The sequence below is a fragment of the Mangifera indica genome, chromosome 10 (assembly GCF_011075055.1).
Source record: "Mangifera indica cultivar Alphonso chromosome 10, CATAS_Mindica_2.1, whole genome shotgun sequence".
NCBI lineage: Eukaryota > Viridiplantae > Streptophyta > Magnoliopsida > Sapindales > Anacardiaceae > Mangifera > Mangifera indica.
In genome coordinates this window covers 16,440,988-16,461,707 of record NC_058146.1, presented here as the reverse complement: position 1 = coordinate 16,461,707, position 20,720 = coordinate 16,440,988, and the positions used below count along the sequence as shown (strand labels likewise).

Genomic DNA, 20,720 nt, shown 5'->3' with positions numbered 1-20,720 from the left:
AATAATCCCAAATATCATTAACAAAAATCTCAATCACATGGTACTAGAAATAAAATGAAAGTCTGTTAATTATAAATCATAATCTCAAATCATGGTTATCTAATGCCTATGAGCCTATCACTGATCCATTGTCTCACCGTTGTCTTCTCTAATCCTACCACCTACAAAATGCAAAAGAAGGGAATGAGTACAAAATACTCAATAAGCAAGAATGTTTTATCTTACATCTCTGCATCAAATAGTAATTTTGGTTAAAAAAAATTACTACATAAAGATTAAAAAAATTAAGTAATTTTTTATATAATTTAAATATTTAAAAAATTATAATTTTACTTTTTAATATGATTATTTTATTAATTTAGAATTATATAATAATAGTATTTTATTAAATGAATTTAATTTTAAGTGAAAAAAATGTTATTTATATTTGATTTTTAAAATAATATTATTTATACTAATTAAAGGTAAGAAAATGTTATTTATAGACAAAACAAATGGTTCAACTCTGTATGAAGAGTAATTTATTAAGTTTACTCTCTAAAATTGCACTAATTCTAGAGCAAGGTATCCTTGTCTCACAACTTCATCTTCATCAATCAAGGAAGAAGCTAAACTAGTAACATCGTCAAATTTTCACAGCTCAAGGACGGATGTCTCCAAGAGCTTCCGCAGCTTTATCAATGCACTAGCTAGACCTTGAAGCTATACCAAACAAAAATATCCAAAACAGGGAAAGGCTTACAGTTACTAGCCAATACAACATGGAAAATATCCACTTAAAAATTCGAAAGCAGAAAGTGATGTTAGCCTATGAAAAGAAAGCCTAAAGATTGAACAATACAGATCACAAATGAAAAAAAATATGAAAAGAACTCTTTGGTTTAAATAAAAATATTCAGAACTACAGATTAATTGAATAAAAGTCACATGAGTTGTAAGTGACAAGAAAAAATGTTCTATGTTTAAACAAATTTATTGTTAAAGTAACTACAAGTTAAGGATGGAACACATAAATATATTTGTGATAAGCTAGTATTATGCTCATTAAAACTGCAGATTGGTGCTAGAAATTTCAACCTCATACAAGAGGTAAGATGTCTTCCATAGGCCTTCATGCCGATAGCAGATGCATTGATAGCTTTCCATCACCAAAACTTTGAAGTACAGTAATGTGTTCCAAACTTTCTGACAGATAAATTCATATAAATTTTCACACTATGCAGGGTTGTCCTTATAAGCCAGATTCTTTCTTAGGCTCTTCTACTAAAATTCATAAAGCAGCAGCTCCCTTCAATCTCTTCAGATTTAACACTCAGAAGACTTTCAAGGATTTTACTTCTTAAACTCCAAAATTTACACCCAACAGAAGCAGGGAAGAGTCAGAAATTGAAACAACAAAATAATGCTCAATGTAAGAACTTTCAAGACAATAAAGCTATATCTCAAGACAAAAAAATTATCACTTTTAAACCCAAAATATTAATCACAAAGCCCAAAAATTTCACACCAACCATGCTGTGAAACACAACAAATATATCATCTTTTCTTCTTTGGAAGTTAATGTTGAAGTATTTATCAAGTGAATGGACTGCCACAAATCTCCTATCAACTGATCCAATCAGAATGCCACATCAAATCTTGGTATGCAAATAACTTATTGAAGGTAAAAGAGACTTTCAGGAAGACGGAAATGGGAATATTAAAAATTTGAAATTATTCTCCATCCAGATAGATTTGACCAATATAAAAAGTTTCATAAACTGGAAACTGAGTCAAAATTATATGCAGCCGATTACCAACGAATGACCAATCAATTCTATTTGTTTTAAAGCATCAGTTCTGTATATATTAAACCATGTGTATAGTTTATTTTAATTAACTTTTTAATAATTTCATCTACAGACTAAGATGAATAGATTATTAAAACAATGAACTGTGTAAAAGATGGTTGCAGTTCACAACCTGACATATTTGAGACAAAGGCACCCCTATTTTCAATGCTTTCAGAAATGAATGCAAGACAAAGAAACTTATAAGTCAAGTCTAATACATTTGAGCATATATGCATCTGTCATTGCCCGAGAGGAGGCAACATTAGTATTCACAAATCAAAGAGGTTCTAGATAATTTTACATTTTGGGCGTAAAAATAGTGAGTACCCAGCCCAAACAAAACATCCATTTTTAATACCCTAAAAATCGATACCTTCGCCATTGAGCCAAAAGTAAACCTAACAAAAAGAATAAAACAATTCATTCAAAAAAAAAAAAAAAAAGCAAATCGGGAAGAAAGAGAAAGAACTTGCTATAAAGCACCAACACAACTATGGTGTGGATTCAAATCAAAACCAAAAGGAAACGACGTCGCACAACTGTTGGATTATTGGAATAAGTAAGAACAGATGCAAATGATATAATGGAAGCAAGTGAAATTGAGACTGAATGTTCTGGTCATTATTCATCCACAGCAAGCTATTTATACATGCTTGAGATAACAAATTAGCCTAAACTTGATGCAAAAATAAAGGATTGTAACAGCAAAAAATATAAATAAATTATAGCTAAAAATAAAAAAAAGCATCTCTCAACAGTTTGATGACTAAGTCTCTTGAAATCTGCAAATTCAAGAGACTGGGTTGCCAAACTCATGCAATTCGATTACAAATTACAGCCATGACTTTTACACAAGAAGCATTTGAAGCACTCAAGGCAGCCATGACTTTTACCCCTATTTTGGCGCCGCCCAAGTTCTCCAAGACATTCTTCATTGAAAGTGACGCCTGTGGGAATGGGATAGGCGTTGTTTTGATGCAAGGGGGTCATCCCATTGCATATATAAGTAAGGTTCTCTCACCAAAGAACCAATTGCCATCTGTATATGAGAAGGAAATGTTGGCTATACTTTTTGCAATAAAAAAACGGGAGTCGTATCTTGTGAATCAGAGGTTCATCATAAAAACTGATCACCAAAGTTTGAAGTATTTGCTGGAGCAGAGAGTGACGACTCCATCACAACAAGCATGGTGCCAAGCTCATGCAATTCCATTACGAAATACAATTCAAAAAGGGAAAGGAAAATAAGGTGGCTGATGCTTTATCAAGGGTACCAGGAATGGAACTACACAGACTTACTGCCACAATTCTACCTTCAGAACCTATGCAAAGGATTAAGCAGTCAAGGGAAGCTCACAGTCACCTCCAGGGCATAATCTCTGCAAAAACAAAAGACCAGAATGCTTATAATAACTACTCTTGGGATCAGAAAAGACTGCTGAAGAAAGGCAAGTATGTTGTGGGAAGAGACTCAGAATTGCGGCAGGACCTCATTTCATTATTTCATAGCTCATCAGTGGGGGGAGGGGTGCTAATGTGACAGCAAAAAGGTTAATTTCGATGGTGTACTGGAAGGGTATTTGGCACGATGTCAGAAATTTTATACTGGAGTGTCAGGTTTGCCAAAAATACAAACCTGAAAATACTGCAACACCAAGACTTCTGCAACCACTGCCTGTTCCTACAGGGTTGTTCAGTGATTTAACCATGGATTTCATGGAGGGCCTACCTAAGTCGCAAGGAAAATCAGTCATAGATGTTGTTGTTGATAGACTCACTAAACATAGCCATTTCATCGGGCTGAGGCACCTGTTCACGGTGGAGACAGTTGGTAACATTTATAAACTTCATGGCATGCCCCATACGATCCCCAGTGGTAGAGTTGCTGCTTTTGTAAGCAAATTTTGGCAAGACCTATTTTGATGACAAGGAGTAGGAATTCAATTATTGACGACAGACCATCCGCAGACAGACGGCCAAACCGAAGTCATCAATCACTGACTAGATACTTATCTAAGGTGTATGGCAGGGGAAATGCCTTGTACCTGGATTCGTTGGTTATCTTTAGCTGAATTCTGGTACAACACATCTTTTCATTCAAGCATCCAAATGACTCCCTTTGAAGCTCTCTGTGATGTCTGCCGCTACATGTCCCATACTTTCCAGGAGACTAAAAAACAGGGGCCGTTGACACATTCTTGTGCACTCGTGAGACCACCACTCGATTGCTTCAACACCACCTTTTGAAAGCACAAAACCGTATGAAGGAATTAGCCAACCGTCGGAGAACTCTGAGAAAATTTCACACACGAGATTGGGTACTAGTTAAACTATAGCCCTGCCATAGAGCATAAGAAAGTGATATATAAGGGTTGTGGATGAGACTTTAACACAAGCCAATTGGTTTTGTATAATATAGGTTTCAATCTTCACACTTGTAAACTCACAATATATTTCTGACAATTATTTACCTGTTAAGTTAATATTTGGCAATGATAATATCTCCAGTTTCACAAGATTGCCAAGCTCTATCGGAATTTCTCCTACAAAATCATTATAAATAAGCAGTGTATTATTGAATGACAAGGAATATAAAAGGAATATCAGTAAGAGCAACTAAAACAAAGTATCATATAACATACCTTGTAGTTTGTTGTATCCAAGATAGATCTCTCTAAGTTCAGTCAAGTTTCCAATTTCTTTCGGAATGGCTCCTGTGAAATTATTACGTGACAAGGATAAGTTTTGCAAGCTTCTACATTTAGAAATGGTTGACGGTATTTTTCCATCGAACATGTTATCATGCAAATAAAGCAATTGTAGATTAGGAAGACTGTCAAAAATGCTTGCTTGGAGAGAGCCGTAAAAGCTATTGTAGCTTATTTGTAGCTCAAATAGGAAAGATAAATTTCCTAGATGAGGAGGAAGGGTGGCTGTGAAACCCAAGCGAAATATTCAAAGCTATTACTCGAAGGTGATGGGTTCCACAAGTCATAATAACATGAAGTTTTGGAAGAGGTTTATTATTTACTTGTTAAGTTACCATTTGGCAGTGATAATATCTCCAGTTTCCGAAGATTGCCAAGCTCTATTGGAATTTCTCCTACAAAATCATTATAAATAAGCAATATATTAGAGAATGACAAGGAATATAAAAAGAATATCAGTAAGAGCAACTAAAACAAAGTATCATATAACATAACTTGTTTGTTGTATCCAAGATAGATCTCTTTAAGTTCAGTCAAGTTTCCAATTTCTTTTGGAATGACTCCTGTGAAATTATTGCGTGACAAGGATAAGTTTTGCAAGCTTCTACATTTAGATATGGTCAACGTTATTTTTCCATCGAACATGTTATAATGCAAATAAAGCAATTGTAGATTAGGAAGATTGTCAAAAATGTTTGCTGGGAGAGAGCCGTAAAAGCTGTTGCAGCTGATGTGTAGCTCTAATAGGAAAGATAGATTTCCTAGATAAGGAGGAAGGGTGGCTGTGAAACCCAAGCGAGAAATATTCAAAGCTATTACTCGAAGGTGATGAGTTCCACAAGTCATAAGAACATGAACTTTTGAGAAAGGTTTATTATTGTTGGAGACTCAAAAAGTCCCACATCTAATAAATAGAACATAAGAAAGTGGTATATAAGTGTTGTGGATTGGACATTAACACAAGCCAATTAGTTTTGTGTAATATAGGTTTTAATCTTTACACATGTAAACCCACTGTATATATTTTTGACATGGTATCAGAGCACGAGCCAAATGGCGGGATTAACAGCCTAAGTGTTCCTGGATACAAGTGACAACGCACCCTGCAAAAACTCGTCCGAGCCAAATGACAAGTCTAATAGCCTAGGTGTTTGCACTTAAGCGGGGGTGTTGGAGACTCAAAAAGTCCCACATCTAAAAAATAGAGTATAAGAAAGTGGTATATAAAGGTTGTGGATTGGACTTTAACACAAGCCAATTGGTTTTGTGTAATATAGGTTTCAATCTTCACACTTGTAAATTCACAATATATTTCTGACAATTATTTACCTGTTAAGTTAATATTTGGCAATGATAATATCTCCAGTTTCATAAGATTTCCAAGCTCTATTGGAATTTCTCCTACAAAATCATTATAAATAAGCAGTATATTATTGAATGACATGGAATATAAAAAGAATATCAGTAAGAGCAACTAAAACAAAGTATCATATAACATACCTTGTAGTTTGTTGTATCCAAGATAGATCTCTTTAAGTTGAGTCAAGTTTCCAATTTCTTTTGGAATGGCTCCTGTGGAATTATTGCGTGACAAGGATAAGTTTTTCAAGCTGCTACATTTAGATATGGTTGACGGTATTTTTCCATCGAACATGTTATAATGCAAATAAAGCAATTGTAGATTAGGAAGATTGTCAAAAATGCTTGCTGGGATAGAGCCGTAAAAGCTGTTGTAGCTCTATTAGGAAAGATAGATTTCCTAGATGAGGAGGAAGGGTGGCTGTGAAACCCAAGCGAGAAATATTCAAAGATGTTACTCAAAGGTGATGGGTTCCGCAAGTCATAATAACATGAAGTTTTGGGAGAGGTTTATTAATTACCTGTTAAGTTACCATTTGACAGTGATAATATCTCTAGTTTCCGAAGATTGCCAAGCTCTATTGGAATTTCTCCTACAAAATCATTATAAATAAGCAATATATTACTGAATGACAGGGAATATAAAAAGAATATCAGTAAGAGCAACTAAAACAAAGTATCATATAACATAACTTGTAGTTTGTTGTATCCAAGATAGATCTCTTTAAGTTGAGTCAAGTTTCCAATTTCTTTCGGAATGGCTCCTGTGAAATTATTGCGTGACAAGGATAAGGTTTGCAAGGTTCTACATTTAGATATGGTTGACGGTATTTTTCCATCAAACATGTTATAATGCAAATAAAGCAATTGTAGATTAGGAAGATTGTCAAAAATGATTGCTGGGAGAGAGCCGCAAAAGCTGTTGTAACTGATGTCTAGCTCTAATAGGAAAGATAAATTTCCCAGATGAGGAGGAATGGTGGCTATGAAACCCAAGCGAGAAATATTCAAAGCTATTACTAGAAGTTGATGAGTTCCACAAGTCATAATAACATGAATTTTTGAGAAAGATTTATTATTGTTGGAGACTCAAAAAGTCTCATATCTAATAAATAGAACATAAGAAAGTGGTATATAAGTGTTGCGGATTGGACTTTAACACAAGCCAATTGGTTTTGTGTAATATAGGTTTCAATCTTCACGGTTGTAAATCCACTATATATATTTCTAACATGGTATTAGAGCACGAGTTAAACAGCGAGATTAACAGCCTACATGCTCCTAGATACAAGTGACAATGCACCCAGCCAAAAATCAGCTGAGTCAAACGGCGGATCTAATAGCGTAGGTGTTTGCACTTAAGCGGGGGTGTTGGAGACTCAAAAAGTTTCACATCTAATAAATAGAATATAAGAAAGTGGTATATAAGTGTTGTGGATTGAACTTTAACACAAACCAATTAGTTTTATGTAATATAGGTTTCAATCTTCACACTTTTAAACTCACTATATATTCTCGACAATTATTTACCTGTTAAGTTACCATTTGGCAGTGATAATATCTCCAGTTTCACAAGATTGCCAAGCTCTATTGGAATTTCTCCTACAAAATCATTATAAATAAGCAATATATTAGTGAATGACAAGGAATATAAAAAGAATATCAGTAAGAGCAACTAAAACAAAGTATCATATAACATACCTTGTAGTTTGTTGTATCCAAGATAGATCTCTCTAAGTTCAGTCAAGTTTCCAATTTCTTTCGGAATCGCTCCTGGGAAATTATTGTGTGACAAGCGTAAGTTTTGCAAGCTTCTACATTTAGATATGGTCGACGGTATTTTTCCATTGAACATGTTATAATGCAAATAAAGCAATTGTAGATTAGGAAGATTGTCAAAAATGCTTGCTGGGAGGGAGCCGTAAAAGCTGTTGTAGCTGATGTCTAGCTCTAATAGGAAAGATAGATTTCCTATATGAGGAGGAAAGGTGGCTGTGAAACCCAAGCGAGAAATATTCAAAATTGTTATTCGTAGTTGATGAGTTCCACAAGTCATAATATCATGAAGTTTTGGGAGAGGTTTATTATTTACCTGTTAAATTACCATTTGGCAGTGATAATATCTCCAGTTTCGCAAGATTGCCAAGCTCTATTGGAATTTCTCCTACAGAATCATTATAAGTAAGCAATATATTATTGAATGACAAGGGATATAAAAAGAATATCAGTAAGAGCAACTAAAACAAAGTATCATATAACATACCTTGTAGTTTGTTGTCTCCAAGATTAATCTCTCTAAGTTGAGTCAAGTTTCCAATTTCTTTCGGAATGGCTCCTGTGAAATTATTGTGTGACAAGGATAAGTTTTGCAAGCTTCTACATTTAGATATGGTAGACGGTATTTTTCCATCGAACATGTTATAATGCAAATAAAGCAATTGTAGATTAGGAAGATTGTCTAAAATGCTTGCTGGGAGAAAGCCGTAAAAGTTGTTGTTGCTGATGTCTAGCTCTAATAGGAAAGATAGATTTCCTAGATGAGGAGGAAGGGTGGCTGTGAAACCCAAACGAGAAATATTCAAAACTGTTACTCGAAGGTGATGAGTTCCACAAGTCATAATAACATTAAGTTTTGAGAGAGGTTTATTATTGTTGGAGACTCAAAAAGTCTCATATCTAATAAATAGAACATAAGAAAGTGGTATATAAGTGTTGTGGATTGGACTTTAACACAAGTCAATTGGTTTTTTGTAATATAGATTTCAATCTTCACACTTGTTAACCAACTATATATTTCCGACAATTATTTACCTGTTAAGTTACCATTTGGCAGTGATAATATCTCCAGTTTCGCAAGATTGCCAAGCTCTCTTGGAATTTCTCCTATAAAATCATTATAAATAAGCAATATATTATTGAATGACAAGGAATATAAAAAGAATATCAGTCACAGCAACTAAAACAATGTTTCATATAACATACCTTGTAGTTTGTTGTATCCGAGATTGATCTCTCTAAGTTGAGTCAAGTTTCCAATTTCTTTCGGAATGGCCCCTGTGAAATTATTTACTGACAAGGATAAGTTTTACAAGCTTCTGCATTTAGATATGGTCGAAGGTATTTTTCCCTCGAACATGTTAGAACGCAAATAAAGCAACTGCAAATTGGGCAGATTATCAAAAATACTTGCAGGAAGTTCACCCGATAAGCTATTACAACTCAAAACAAGGCATTTCAGTCGACGTAACTGTGCGTATTCCTCAGGGAGAGCGCCATAAAAGCTATTGTTGTTGATGTCTAGCCTTGAAAGGAAGGATAGATTTCCTAGTTGAGGAGGAAGGGTGGCTGTGAGACCGAAGTGAGAAATATTCAAAGCTGTTACCCTTGAGTGACGAGCACCACAGGTTATGCCCATCCAGTGACAAACAGAAGAACTTGTGGACCAATTGCTGGCCAACAAATTGCTTGGATCATGGCTTATACGAGCTTTCAGGGCAAGAAGAGCTTGTTTGTCTGTGGAAATGTCGGTTACTTGCGCATGAACGAATGAAAGTGTTGAAAAATGAAGGAAGAAAGGTAAGAAAATGCAGAAAAATAGATATTTCTCCATGAGAGCAGCACTTAGAATTGTCAAGTGTGGGCTTGGGGACATAAGCACATAAAAGTGATACTTATAAAGAAACCATTGACGTGATTATTTCCAGAACCCCAACTTGAACTTGCCTTCATCTCTCTTATCACCACTGTCTCTATATGTTACTCAATTTCTACTAACACTTCCAAGTCGTTTTGCACCACTCCAAGTCCCATCCAAGACCTTTTGTAAAAGAAGACAAGTGAAGTGTGAAGAAAATGGTGACATTTCTGTTTTATTTCAAATTTCGTAACTGTTGCTTGGTCGAAATCTCTCTCTCCGAAGAAAATCACTCTCTACAATAGAAGGTGAGGATCTGTAAATCAGACGGTGTTTAATCAATGTTCCGTTATTTAAGTGTAATTGAACAATAATTGATGTGTTTTGAACAATAATTGTTCCATTATTTAAATTTTCCTTTTTATATATAAGCAAAAAGTTGAGGAAAACAAACAATGAATTATGTCTAAAATTTATAAATAAATTATGAAATTATTTATGCAAAATGAATTAAATGCTTATCTAAGTTTATTTTATAATTTAGAGAATTATGTATGGATATATTTGTCATCAGATTTACAAATAATCCCAATTTCAAAAGCTAATCTTATTAATTTTGACAATTATTTTTTAAAATTTGTTATAATTTTAAAAGCTTTTTACTAACACTTTAATTTTTGGAAATGGTTATTGTTTGTTGGTAAAGCACTATGAACACATGTCATGTTGCTTTGGAAATGGTTAGTGGGGGCAGCACCTTTGGACGTAAACGGTTTGAGTTTACATAATAAAATAAAGGAGATATTATTAAATAAATAAATAATATAAAGAAATATTATTAGATATTTAAATTAAGTAAAAAAAAAAGATAAACATATATATAGATAAAAAGATATTGGGGGATTTTTATTTTAAAGGAATTGCTATCTTTCAAGATTAAAAAAAAAAAAAAGGAAATGAAAAATATTGCCCCTCCAAGAGGTTTAGCCCCACTTTCAAGTCCCTTCCAAAACATTTTGCAAAAGAGGACAAGCAAACATACGACAATAGTGCCCTTTGCGTAAAGGAAACGGTGGCATTTCAATTTTATTTCATTTTTCATAACTCTCCACAAAGCTTGGTTGAAATATCTTGACCATTTTTTCAGATGTTTTTGTCTCTCTAAAGAAACTCTTTCTCTCTACGATTGAAGATTAGGATTTGTAAATTAGACTGTGTCTAATCAATATTTTTGCAGATACTCAAGTGTAATTGAACAGTAAATAATGCATTTTGACAGCTGTTATTGATTTGTTATGTTTTTTTTTAAAATAAAATATATTTTATTCTCATTCGATCAAATTCAATATAATTTTAATTTGATATGATTATAATATATTGTTTGCTATTTTTCTTATTTCATTGAATTAAGATTTCATTTCAGCGTATTGTGTTATATTTAAACCAATATTTTCATTTCGTGCTAAACCATCATTATCATCATCATCGTAAACATTGATTTTTGCTTCACCATGTACTTTAATATGGGTAGTTGTAACAAAAATTAGATTACATTTATCGAAGTAGTTAGATAAGTCAATAAGACACTTAACATTTTCATCATTTTAGATTTATACAAGGTATTTGTCATCGATACATTTTGGTTTTATGCATATCTAAATTTTTTTAAGGGTTTGATCGATATGACATTTTTTATTCAGCAATTGGATTAATCTCCTAAGTGTTTATTTCTTTGGAATTTTAACTATTTTTATATCATCTCCAATATATTCTATTATGTTTTCATCACTTTCAATTCGTTCTCCTCCATATTGAATTAAAGTATAACCCACTATTATTGATCATTTTAGGGCAATATTGATAATAAAATTTATTAGAAAATTTCATATTAAATTGTATCAATATAATCACCTTTATTTCATCAACAAAAATCCAATTTACCAATTTTTTTAGGTTTTACATTTTCAGACTTTAAAGGAATTTGAATTATACGATTTATATGGTTAAAATATCCATTTATTACACCTATTTTGGTTACAAATATTCCAAAATTCTACTTGAAATCGTATCTAATAATATATAATGTATCCCCTACTTCATATCTATTATACTCATTCAATTGATTATTTATATTTCCTAACTAATAATATGTCACCTAAAAAAAAAAAAGACTAAATTTTTCAAATATCAATTTAGCCCATCAATTTTTGAGTAAAAATTTCATGTATACCTTGAATTAGAAAATATCATTTCACCCCTTACACATTGTCTAATATCTTAATGCCCCACATTGTAACTACAATTATAATATCAAAATACCTTCTATATTTTTCTAACATTGCAAATTTTAAGCATAGCTTTAAGAAAGTATTTAAAACACAACATAATTAATGGATAAATGAATTTTTTGTTAAAATTATATAAATATATCAATATCACAAACTAATTTTCTTCAAATTGAATTAGAAAATATTAACATATTTTCTTCTGAATGAAATCATAGTGTCAAATATTGAATGAAAATCAAAATGTCAATGCATTGGTAAAGTTTAGAGTTTATATAGAAGATAGTATAGATATTTCTTATATTATTTAAAAATATTTGGATATTTTTTTAAGTAATTTCCATTTTAGGTAATTGGATTTAAGTCCTTCAAAAGTGGACAATTTTCTTTAGGATATGTAAAAATGGGTATTTAATTTAATTTCCTTATAATATATTAATAAAAACGTTATGTGAAATCATTTTTAAAATATTTTATTCACCGTTGTGGATTTACTCCTTATTGCACCCTTACAATACAATTCCGTGTACTTACCGTTACGAAATTTTTAACTATAACAAATAAATAGATAAATAACCAAAAACAATAAAATATTAGAACACAGCACAAGATAAGATTGGTATCCAGCGGCCGAGCAGGTTGAATTCACAACTTCCCAATGATCATGACCGTTGGATTAAGACTGATTTGCCCATGTGATGACAACATGTTTTTCGGTGTCCATAATTGCAATACAAATAGTCCCAATCATCCTTCTAGCACATCCAAGTCGTTTTGCCCCACTTCCAAGACGTCTTGCAAAAGAAGAAAATTGAAGGAAACGGTAACATGTCTGTTTCATTTAATTTTTCATTACTCATTCTTGAGATATTTTTTCTCTTTTTAAAGAAACTCTCTCTCCACAATTGAAGATAAGGATTATCAATGACTTCCAAGTCATTATATATTGGACATTGATGTGACTCCAAGGATATCAATGACTTCCAAGGATTATCAATGACTCCACAATTTTTAGAAACCATTGATGTGATTATTTCCAGAACCCCAACTTGAAGTTGTCTTCATCTCTCTTATCATCACTGTCTCTATATATTACTAAATTTCTACTAACACTTCCAAGTCATTTTGCACCAGTCCAAGTCCCGTCCAAGACGTTTTGTAAAAGAAGACAAGGAAATGGTGACATTTCTGTTTTATTTCATATTTCATAACTCTTGCTTGGTCGAAATATGGAAACTCATTTGAGATTTTTTTCTCTCTCCAAAGAAACTCTCTCTCTCTACAACACAAGGTGTAATTGAACAATAATTGATGTATTTTGACAGTTTTTATAAATGGCATCTAATTTTATATTTTTATTTAAAGTGTTAAACCTTAAAAAAAAATATTATTAAATGAATCAAATTTTCAACTTTTTCTATTAAAGAGACTCAAAATTTATTATTTTTTATTATTTTTATTAAAAATATCAAACTAATTGGGTTTATTAATACATTTAATAGAAAATATTGAAAATTTGATTTTTGTAGTAAAATTTGAAAGATTGGTTCTTTTAATAATAACATTTAAGACTTCAATCTTTTTAATTAAAAAAAAAAACTGATCCCCTCAATTAGAAAAAATCTGATAATTTAATTTTTTTAAATGTTATTATCTTTGTTAGGATTATTTATGCAATGAATTAAATGTTTATCTAAGTTCATTTTATAATTTAGAGAATTATGTATGGATATATTTGTCATTAGATTTACAAATTTTGAGAATTATTTTTAAAAATTTATCATAAATTTAAAAGCTCCTTACTAACACTTTAATTTATCATGTTTTGCTTGGTTAGTAGAGGCAGCACCTTTGGGCCGTAAACGGTTTGAGTTTATATAATAAGCTGTTTTTATGAAAAAAAAAAAAAAGGAGATATTATTAAATAAAAAAGAAATATTATTAGATATTTAAATTAAGTAAAAAAATAACATTTGATAAACATATATATATATAGGTAAAAAGATATTGGGGGATTTTTATTTTAAAGGAATTGCTATCTTTCAAGATAAAGAAATGAATAATATTGCCCCACTTCCAAATCCCTTCCAAGACGTTTTGCCCCACTTTCAAGTCCCTTCCAAAATGTTTGCCTTTCAGATTTTTTTGTCTCTCTAAAGAAACTTTTTCTCTCTACGATCGAAAGGTTAGGATTTGTAAATTAAACTGTGTCTAATCAATATTTTTTATGGTTACTTAAGTGTAATTGAACAGTAAATAATGCATTTTGACAACTGTTATAAATTTGTTAAGTTTTTTATTTTAAATAAAATATATTTTATTCTTATTTGATCAGATTTAATATGATTCTGATTTGATAAGACTATGATATATTGTCTATTATTTTTTCTTATTTCATAGAATTAATATTTCATTTCGGCTTCTTGTTTCATATTTAACCCCACATTTGCACTCTCCACTAAGCCATCATTATTATCATCACTGTAAACATTGAATTATGCTCCATCATATTCTTCAATACAAGTAGTTGTAACAAAAATAATAATACATTTATCGAAGTAATTAGATAAATCAATAAGACACTTGACATCTTTATCATTTTTTATTTGTACAAGACATTTGTCATTGATACATTTTGGTTTTATGTATAGTTGAATATTTTTTAAGGTTTGATCGATATGACACTTTAGACTCAACAATTGGATTAATTCCTTAAGTATTGATTTCTTTGGAATTTTAATTGTTTTTTTATCGTCTCCAATATATTATATTATGTTTTCATCACTTTCGATTCATTCTCTTCCATATTGAATTAAAGTATAACCCACCATTATTGATCCTACAATGGCAATATTGATAACAAAATTTAATAGAAAATTTTATATTAAATTGTATCAACATAATCATCTTTATTTTATGAGCAAAAATTCAATTTACCAGTTTTTTTAGACGATAGGGGTTGTAATGTTTTACACTTTTAGAATTTAAGGATTTGAATTATATGATTTACATGGTTAAAATATCTATTTGTTACAACTATTTTGGTTACAAGTATTTCAAAATTCTACTTGGAATTGTACCTAATAATATATAATTTATCCTCTATTCATATTTATTAGACTCATTCGATCAATTCTCTATATTTCATAACTAATAATATCTCACCTAAAAAACAGACGAAATTTATCAAATATCATTTAGTCCCCCAATTTTTGAGAAAAATTTCATGTATACCTTACATTGAAAAATGTCATTTTACGCCTACAATTATAATATCAAAATACCCTTTTATATTTTTCTCATATTGCAAATTTTAAGCATATTTCTAAGTTTTTAAAATACTACATAATTAACGGATAAATAAAATTCTTGGTTAAAATTATATAAATATCTCGATATCATGAACTGATTTCCTTTAAATCAAATTTAGAAATATTAACTTCTTTTCTTTTGAATGAAATCATAGTGTCGGATTTTAAGTGAAAACCAAAATGTTAATACATTGGTAAAGGTTAGGGTTTATATAGAAGAAATGAAAAATATTTCTAGTATTGTTTAAAAATATTTAGATATTTTCGTTTAGGCAATTTCAATTTTAGGTAATTGGATTTAAGTTCTTCAAAAGTGGACAATTTTCTTTGGGACATGCAAAAATGGGTATTTAATTTAATTTTCTTATAATATATTAATAAAAACCCTATGTGAAACCTTTTTAAAAATATTTTATTCACCGTTGTGGATTTACACCGTATTGCACGCTTACAATTCCGTGTACTTATCGTTGCGGAAATAATGGAGTCAAAAGAGAAAGCTGCACATATTTTTATTTTCTTTCACGTTGTGAGAAAATAATACTATTGGAAACTTGGCTTTGAAGTTTCCAATATATAGACTCCAGTTAATAATATTTTTATTCTCTTATTTGCCGTTTAGTGAGTTGTATTGGATTGTTTTTTTCTTCTTTTACTGTATTGGAGTGACTTCTTCGTCCCCACCACCAGTTTACTCTCGTGGTCTCCCCCATCTCCATACACCATGTGTTGAATATTCTCCAAATTGTAGAATATCCATCAAAGAAAATCTCATCATTAACAATAAATGCACTCCTTAATTAAAATCCAAATAAACTCAAAATAAAAACCTTTGCCACAACAAAACAAAGTTGTAAAAAAAAAACAAAAAAGATCTTTTCAGATCTTCCGTTAACTACCTCTCATCATCTCCTCCCATGGTCAGTCGTGCTAGATGCGTTAGCGTTCTTCATGCTTCTACTTCTAAGACTTATTTGTCATATAAACTTTTGCTTTCTTTTGTTTCTATGAAATTTTGAATTAATGAGCAATGGTGTGATGGGTTATGGTTGTTTATGGCAATGGTTAAGGTTGTAGAATTTTAATTGCATGGACTGAATTATAAATTTTAAATTTGTAAAATGATCATACAATTGTGTTTAAAATGCTAAGATGAGATCTGGAAAGTGTTGTTCTTTTTATTTTTTTTTCAAAATTTTTGTATTAAATTACTATATTGCCCTTGTAACATTAATTTATTTAACCAAGTTTGTTTTAGACAAAAAAAATATGATTAAAAAAATTATCTTTAGGCTAAAACTTGGGTGGGGTTATGTTAATCACTCAATTTAAGTATGATTATTTAAATAAAACTATAATTATAAAAAAAATTATACAAAAATCTAAAAAATTAAATAAATGAAAGTTAATTTTTTAATTAAATTTTAATAATTAAAAAACTTTCAAAATAATTGCCAATGTCAATGATTTATGGAGTTGTCTTTGATAAAGCATTTAATAACATTGTTAACATTGTGCAAGTATCACATACTTATATTAAATATCATTTAATCTCTCACTTTAACTAGATCATATCATGCATGACTCGTATATTAGATCCTAATCATGTATGGCGGAAAATTTTTGAAAACAATTGGATTTAACTATTAACTGATTATGACCCTATTCAATCGTAATAAAATTCACACAACTCATAAAAGATGTGATCAATTCAATCTATTTGACAAATTAAACTTAGAGTTGCATAAAGTCAATTGCACACTTACGACATCTTCATTTTCAATGCAAGGTAAGTAAATCTATACACTTTTTTGAGTAGTAAAAATTAAAGATGAACATTTATATGCTTTTTTGTTTTTTTTTTTTCGAAAAACTAAGTAGACTGCTTGAGATCTATGACTATAAGATGTTATATATGATGACTGTTTTATATGGAGGGAGTATATGGATTTTGAAATATGTTGAACTGAATAAAAGACAATTTTTATAAAAGAAGATAATTTCATCTAGCATTCATCTTTTGACTACAAAAAAAATATACCAATTGATTTTGAAATTATTGTTATATAAACACATTAAATAATAATTATTTTAATTAATTACCTCAATTTAAACCATCTTAATTTAAATTTTATCTATGAATATTGTACTTTTATTTTGGTCCTAAAAAGAAGGCCAAAAGACTTATTTTCACCCAAGGTTTGATAAAATCTTAAACACTTATTCGTTAATTTTTAAAAACTCTAATATTTACTATTCTGTTAAAATTTATTGTTAAATTTAAGGATAAAATTATTATTTAACTAAAAATATTAAAAAGAATTAAAAAATTATCATATTTCTCTCTTTAGTTAAAAAATCTAATAATTTTTTCTACTTAAAGTTTAAAAAATGACAATTTCTCTAATAAGGTTTAGAAACTGTCATTGGAGACAACGAACTTCGTCGTCTCTAGTTACGTTCTTTCTCTCTCAACTTCTCTCTTCCTTTCAATCTCTCTCTGACAAAGATGACTAGGGATGAGAGGGAGAGAGTAGTGGTTTCAAAACCTTAAGGGGGCGTTTGGTTTGAGTTTTTTAAGATTATCTTGGTAATCTATTTTTTATTCCTTTATTTGGTTTGTCATTAATAAAATATTACAGTAACCTTCTATTACCAATGCTGACGTAGCAAGTAATATAAGTGGTAATCTGATTACTATATTCACCTTAGGTATTTAAATATTACCGAGGTAATCTTGATTTTATTATAATTATATTATTATTTATTAATTTTTTGAAACAAAAATAAATTTATTTTTAATTAATATGAAAAATAATATAAAAATATTTAAAAATAATTATAGGGAAATTAAAATAATTACCCCAAAGATTAAAGGGCAAAACGAAATTACCCCAAACTTTTAACATTAAACGAAAATGCCCCAAAATTGCGAAGAGACGAAAATGCCCCTCCACTCAAAATCCTCCATAACCACGCGCACAAAAGCCAAACACACGAAAACAGTCCGTTTTGAACTCACGTTTCGCGCACTCGGCAACTCCGACTTTATCCGGCGATTTTTCTGACTTTTCCGGCAACGACGATGGACAAAAAGGTTAGTAAAACAACCCTTGTCATCTCTTTATGCATTTCATTTCACAATTTGAGCGATTTGATGTGAAATTTGGGTGTAAATTGCGTTAGGGTTCGGTTTGAAATTTGGGTGTAAAATGCTTGATTGTTTACTGATTGTGATGAATTATGTTAGAGCTTTTATGTTAGATTAGGTGTAGAGTTGATTGTTGTTGAAATGGAGTTTGAAAAACGAAGTTTGGAGGGTGAAACGTGGCCACATGAATTCGGCAGTCACCACGCGAATGGCGCAGTGACCACACGAATTCGTGTGGTCAGAATTCGTGTAGACGGGGAGGTGTTTTGAACTTTTCAAACTTCGTGGACTACACGGAATCATGTGGTTGGGGGTGAAACTGCGTATTTCATCGTGTGGTGGGCAATATTAGAAATTAGAAAACTTGGTGGGCTGGCAAACTTACGGTCAACCCCCCGAATTCGTGCGGTGGACTCACGAATTCGCGAGGTTGACGCGCGAATTCGTGTGCTGGGCCAAATTGCTGTTTTTCAGAGTTATCCAGCATGCGTTTCCTCTGGTTAGAATCAGGGGGCAGAATGCAATTCTATTAAATTTTAGGGCTTTTTTGATATTTTCCATATGGGATTAAATTAAAATTTAACCATCTTAAGGTTTTTTGACGTGTAGAATTCGGATTTGATATCTATTTTTTCAAATAAGGCCTCTATGTATGGAATTGAATAATTTCTTCCATAAAATTTATATAAATTTAATATAATTGTAATTTAATTTTCATACAGGTAGCTGTACAAAAGAGAAAAAGAGACGAAAGCAAAAATGAACTGCGATTTCCTCTCAAAAAACACTTCAAGGCTCAAGTTACTACACGTGGATATAGAGATGTTGGAGCCGTGATCAAAAAATTATTAACAGAGAGACAATTACAAATGTTTCGACGTACATGCTTCGGACACTTCCTAGAGTTGAAGGATAGTCGATTTAGTGGGGTCCTGATACATTCCTTCATCCTTCGAGCGATAAATAAGGTGACTTCGGGAGAGGAGTTATGGTTTCGGGTTAACGACGTGGATGTCAGATTCAGTGCGTATGAGTTTGCTATTATGACAGACCTTCGATTTAGTCATTTGGTAGATATCGACCTCTACATTCCATTGAAGGCTACAGATCGGATCCTCCAGACATATTTTCACGATTGTAAATCAGTTACATATGCTGATTTGAGTCGTGTTTTCCAACAAAGACCGTGGGGGGAGGATGACACTGATGCAGTTAAGTTAACAAACTGGGAGGATGACACTGATCCTCCAGAATTCTTGTTTCAGATTGATCTGGATATTTTGCATCTCTTCTACACCAATAGTTTGATTTTCTGGATAACTGCTCGACTCACCACCTTGAAAATCTTCATTCGCTTGTTGAGTCTCGTAACTATCATCAGTAAATGTAGTTATAACAAATACTGGAACACATTCTTTGAAGAGGTTAGATAGACCGTTAAGAACCTCAACATCTTCATCATTCGAAATTTCTATCGGAACACCGTCGTCGAGATGCCTCGGTTTCATGCTTAACTGAATGTTAAATATCCGTCGATCTATATTACACTTGTCGCTCACTATTTCGATTAATTCTTCGAATGATGTGTGTTCTGGAATTTTAATCAATTTCCTATTACCTCCAACATATTTTATAACATTATCACCCTTTTCTATCCTATTTTCCCCATATCTAATTGAAGCATATCCAGCCATTTAGATTAATCCTACAATAAAATATATAATCAACATAAATAATACGGCTAAAAATAATATTTACATATGTCTATTACATAATTATTCTTATTCTATAATTCAATTATATATTGTGACTACTTAAATATATCATATTTTGTTATTAAACTTTAACAAATAATAATTTAATTTAAAAGGATAGTTTTGGTATTTAAGAGGATATTTGGGGCATTTTCGTTAAAAAATTTTAATATAAGGGTATTTTTGTTAACTCCTAAAATTTGGGGGTAAATTGTATATTGCTCAAATCAAATATATAATTAACATAAATAATACGACTAAAAATAGTATTTACAGATGTCTATTACACAATTATACCTATTTCATACTTCAATTTGACAAAATAATATTATTAAACATATCCTAATAATTTATTATATAAAATATCACATATAATTACATTATTGATAAAATAATAACGATTGAAGTAATATCATGTTATACTATACTACTATAATATTTAAAACATAACCTATCTAATTTTTATTATTTTACATATTACATACAACTATAATTTATTATATAAAATATCACATATAATTGCATTATCAATAAAATAAACACGAATTAAAGTAATGACAGGGATAAATACCTCGTAATGACGAATTTAATTTCTCTCTTCGGTATTATTTTGGGGCATTTTGGTTTAAATACTTTAACTTAAGGGTATTTATGCTTTGACCCCAAAATTTATGGTAAATTTGTTT

The 20,720-nt window shown here is 30.8% G+C and overlaps 1 protein-coding gene across 4 annotated transcripts in view; it reads right to left on the bottom strand.

Annotated features, from left to right (window-relative positions):
- Positions 1-9,661, bottom strand: part of LOC123228165 (receptor kinase-like protein Xa21) — an 87,187-nt gene extending 77,526 nt beyond the window's left edge. Inside the window, exons 1-11 of one of the 4 annotated variants that reach the window (XM_044653452.1) lie at positions 9,086-9,661; positions 8,882-8,953; positions 8,711-8,782; positions 8,163-8,234; positions 7,992-8,063; positions 7,601-7,672; positions 7,430-7,501; positions 6,421-6,492; positions 6,041-6,112; positions 5,870-5,941; positions 4,876-4,935 (exon numbers count right to left, since the gene is read on the bottom strand). In XM_044653452.1, the coding sequence (XP_044509387.1) occupies positions 4,876-4,935; positions 5,870-5,941; positions 6,041-6,112; positions 6,421-6,492; positions 7,430-7,501; positions 7,601-7,672; positions 7,992-8,063; positions 8,163-8,234; positions 8,711-8,782; positions 8,882-8,953; positions 9,086-9,551 (1,174 nt within the window). In that variant the 5' untranslated portion in view covers positions 9,552-9,661. The remainder of the gene's footprint in view (positions 1-4,875; positions 4,936-5,869; positions 5,942-6,040; positions 6,113-6,420; positions 6,493-7,429; positions 7,502-7,600; positions 7,673-7,991; positions 8,064-8,162; positions 8,235-8,710; positions 8,783-8,881; positions 8,954-9,085) is intronic. The other 3 variants (XM_044653451.1, XM_044653453.1, XM_044653454.1) reach the window with 3 other exon arrangements.
- Positions 9,662-20,720: the final 11,059 nt, after the last annotated feature.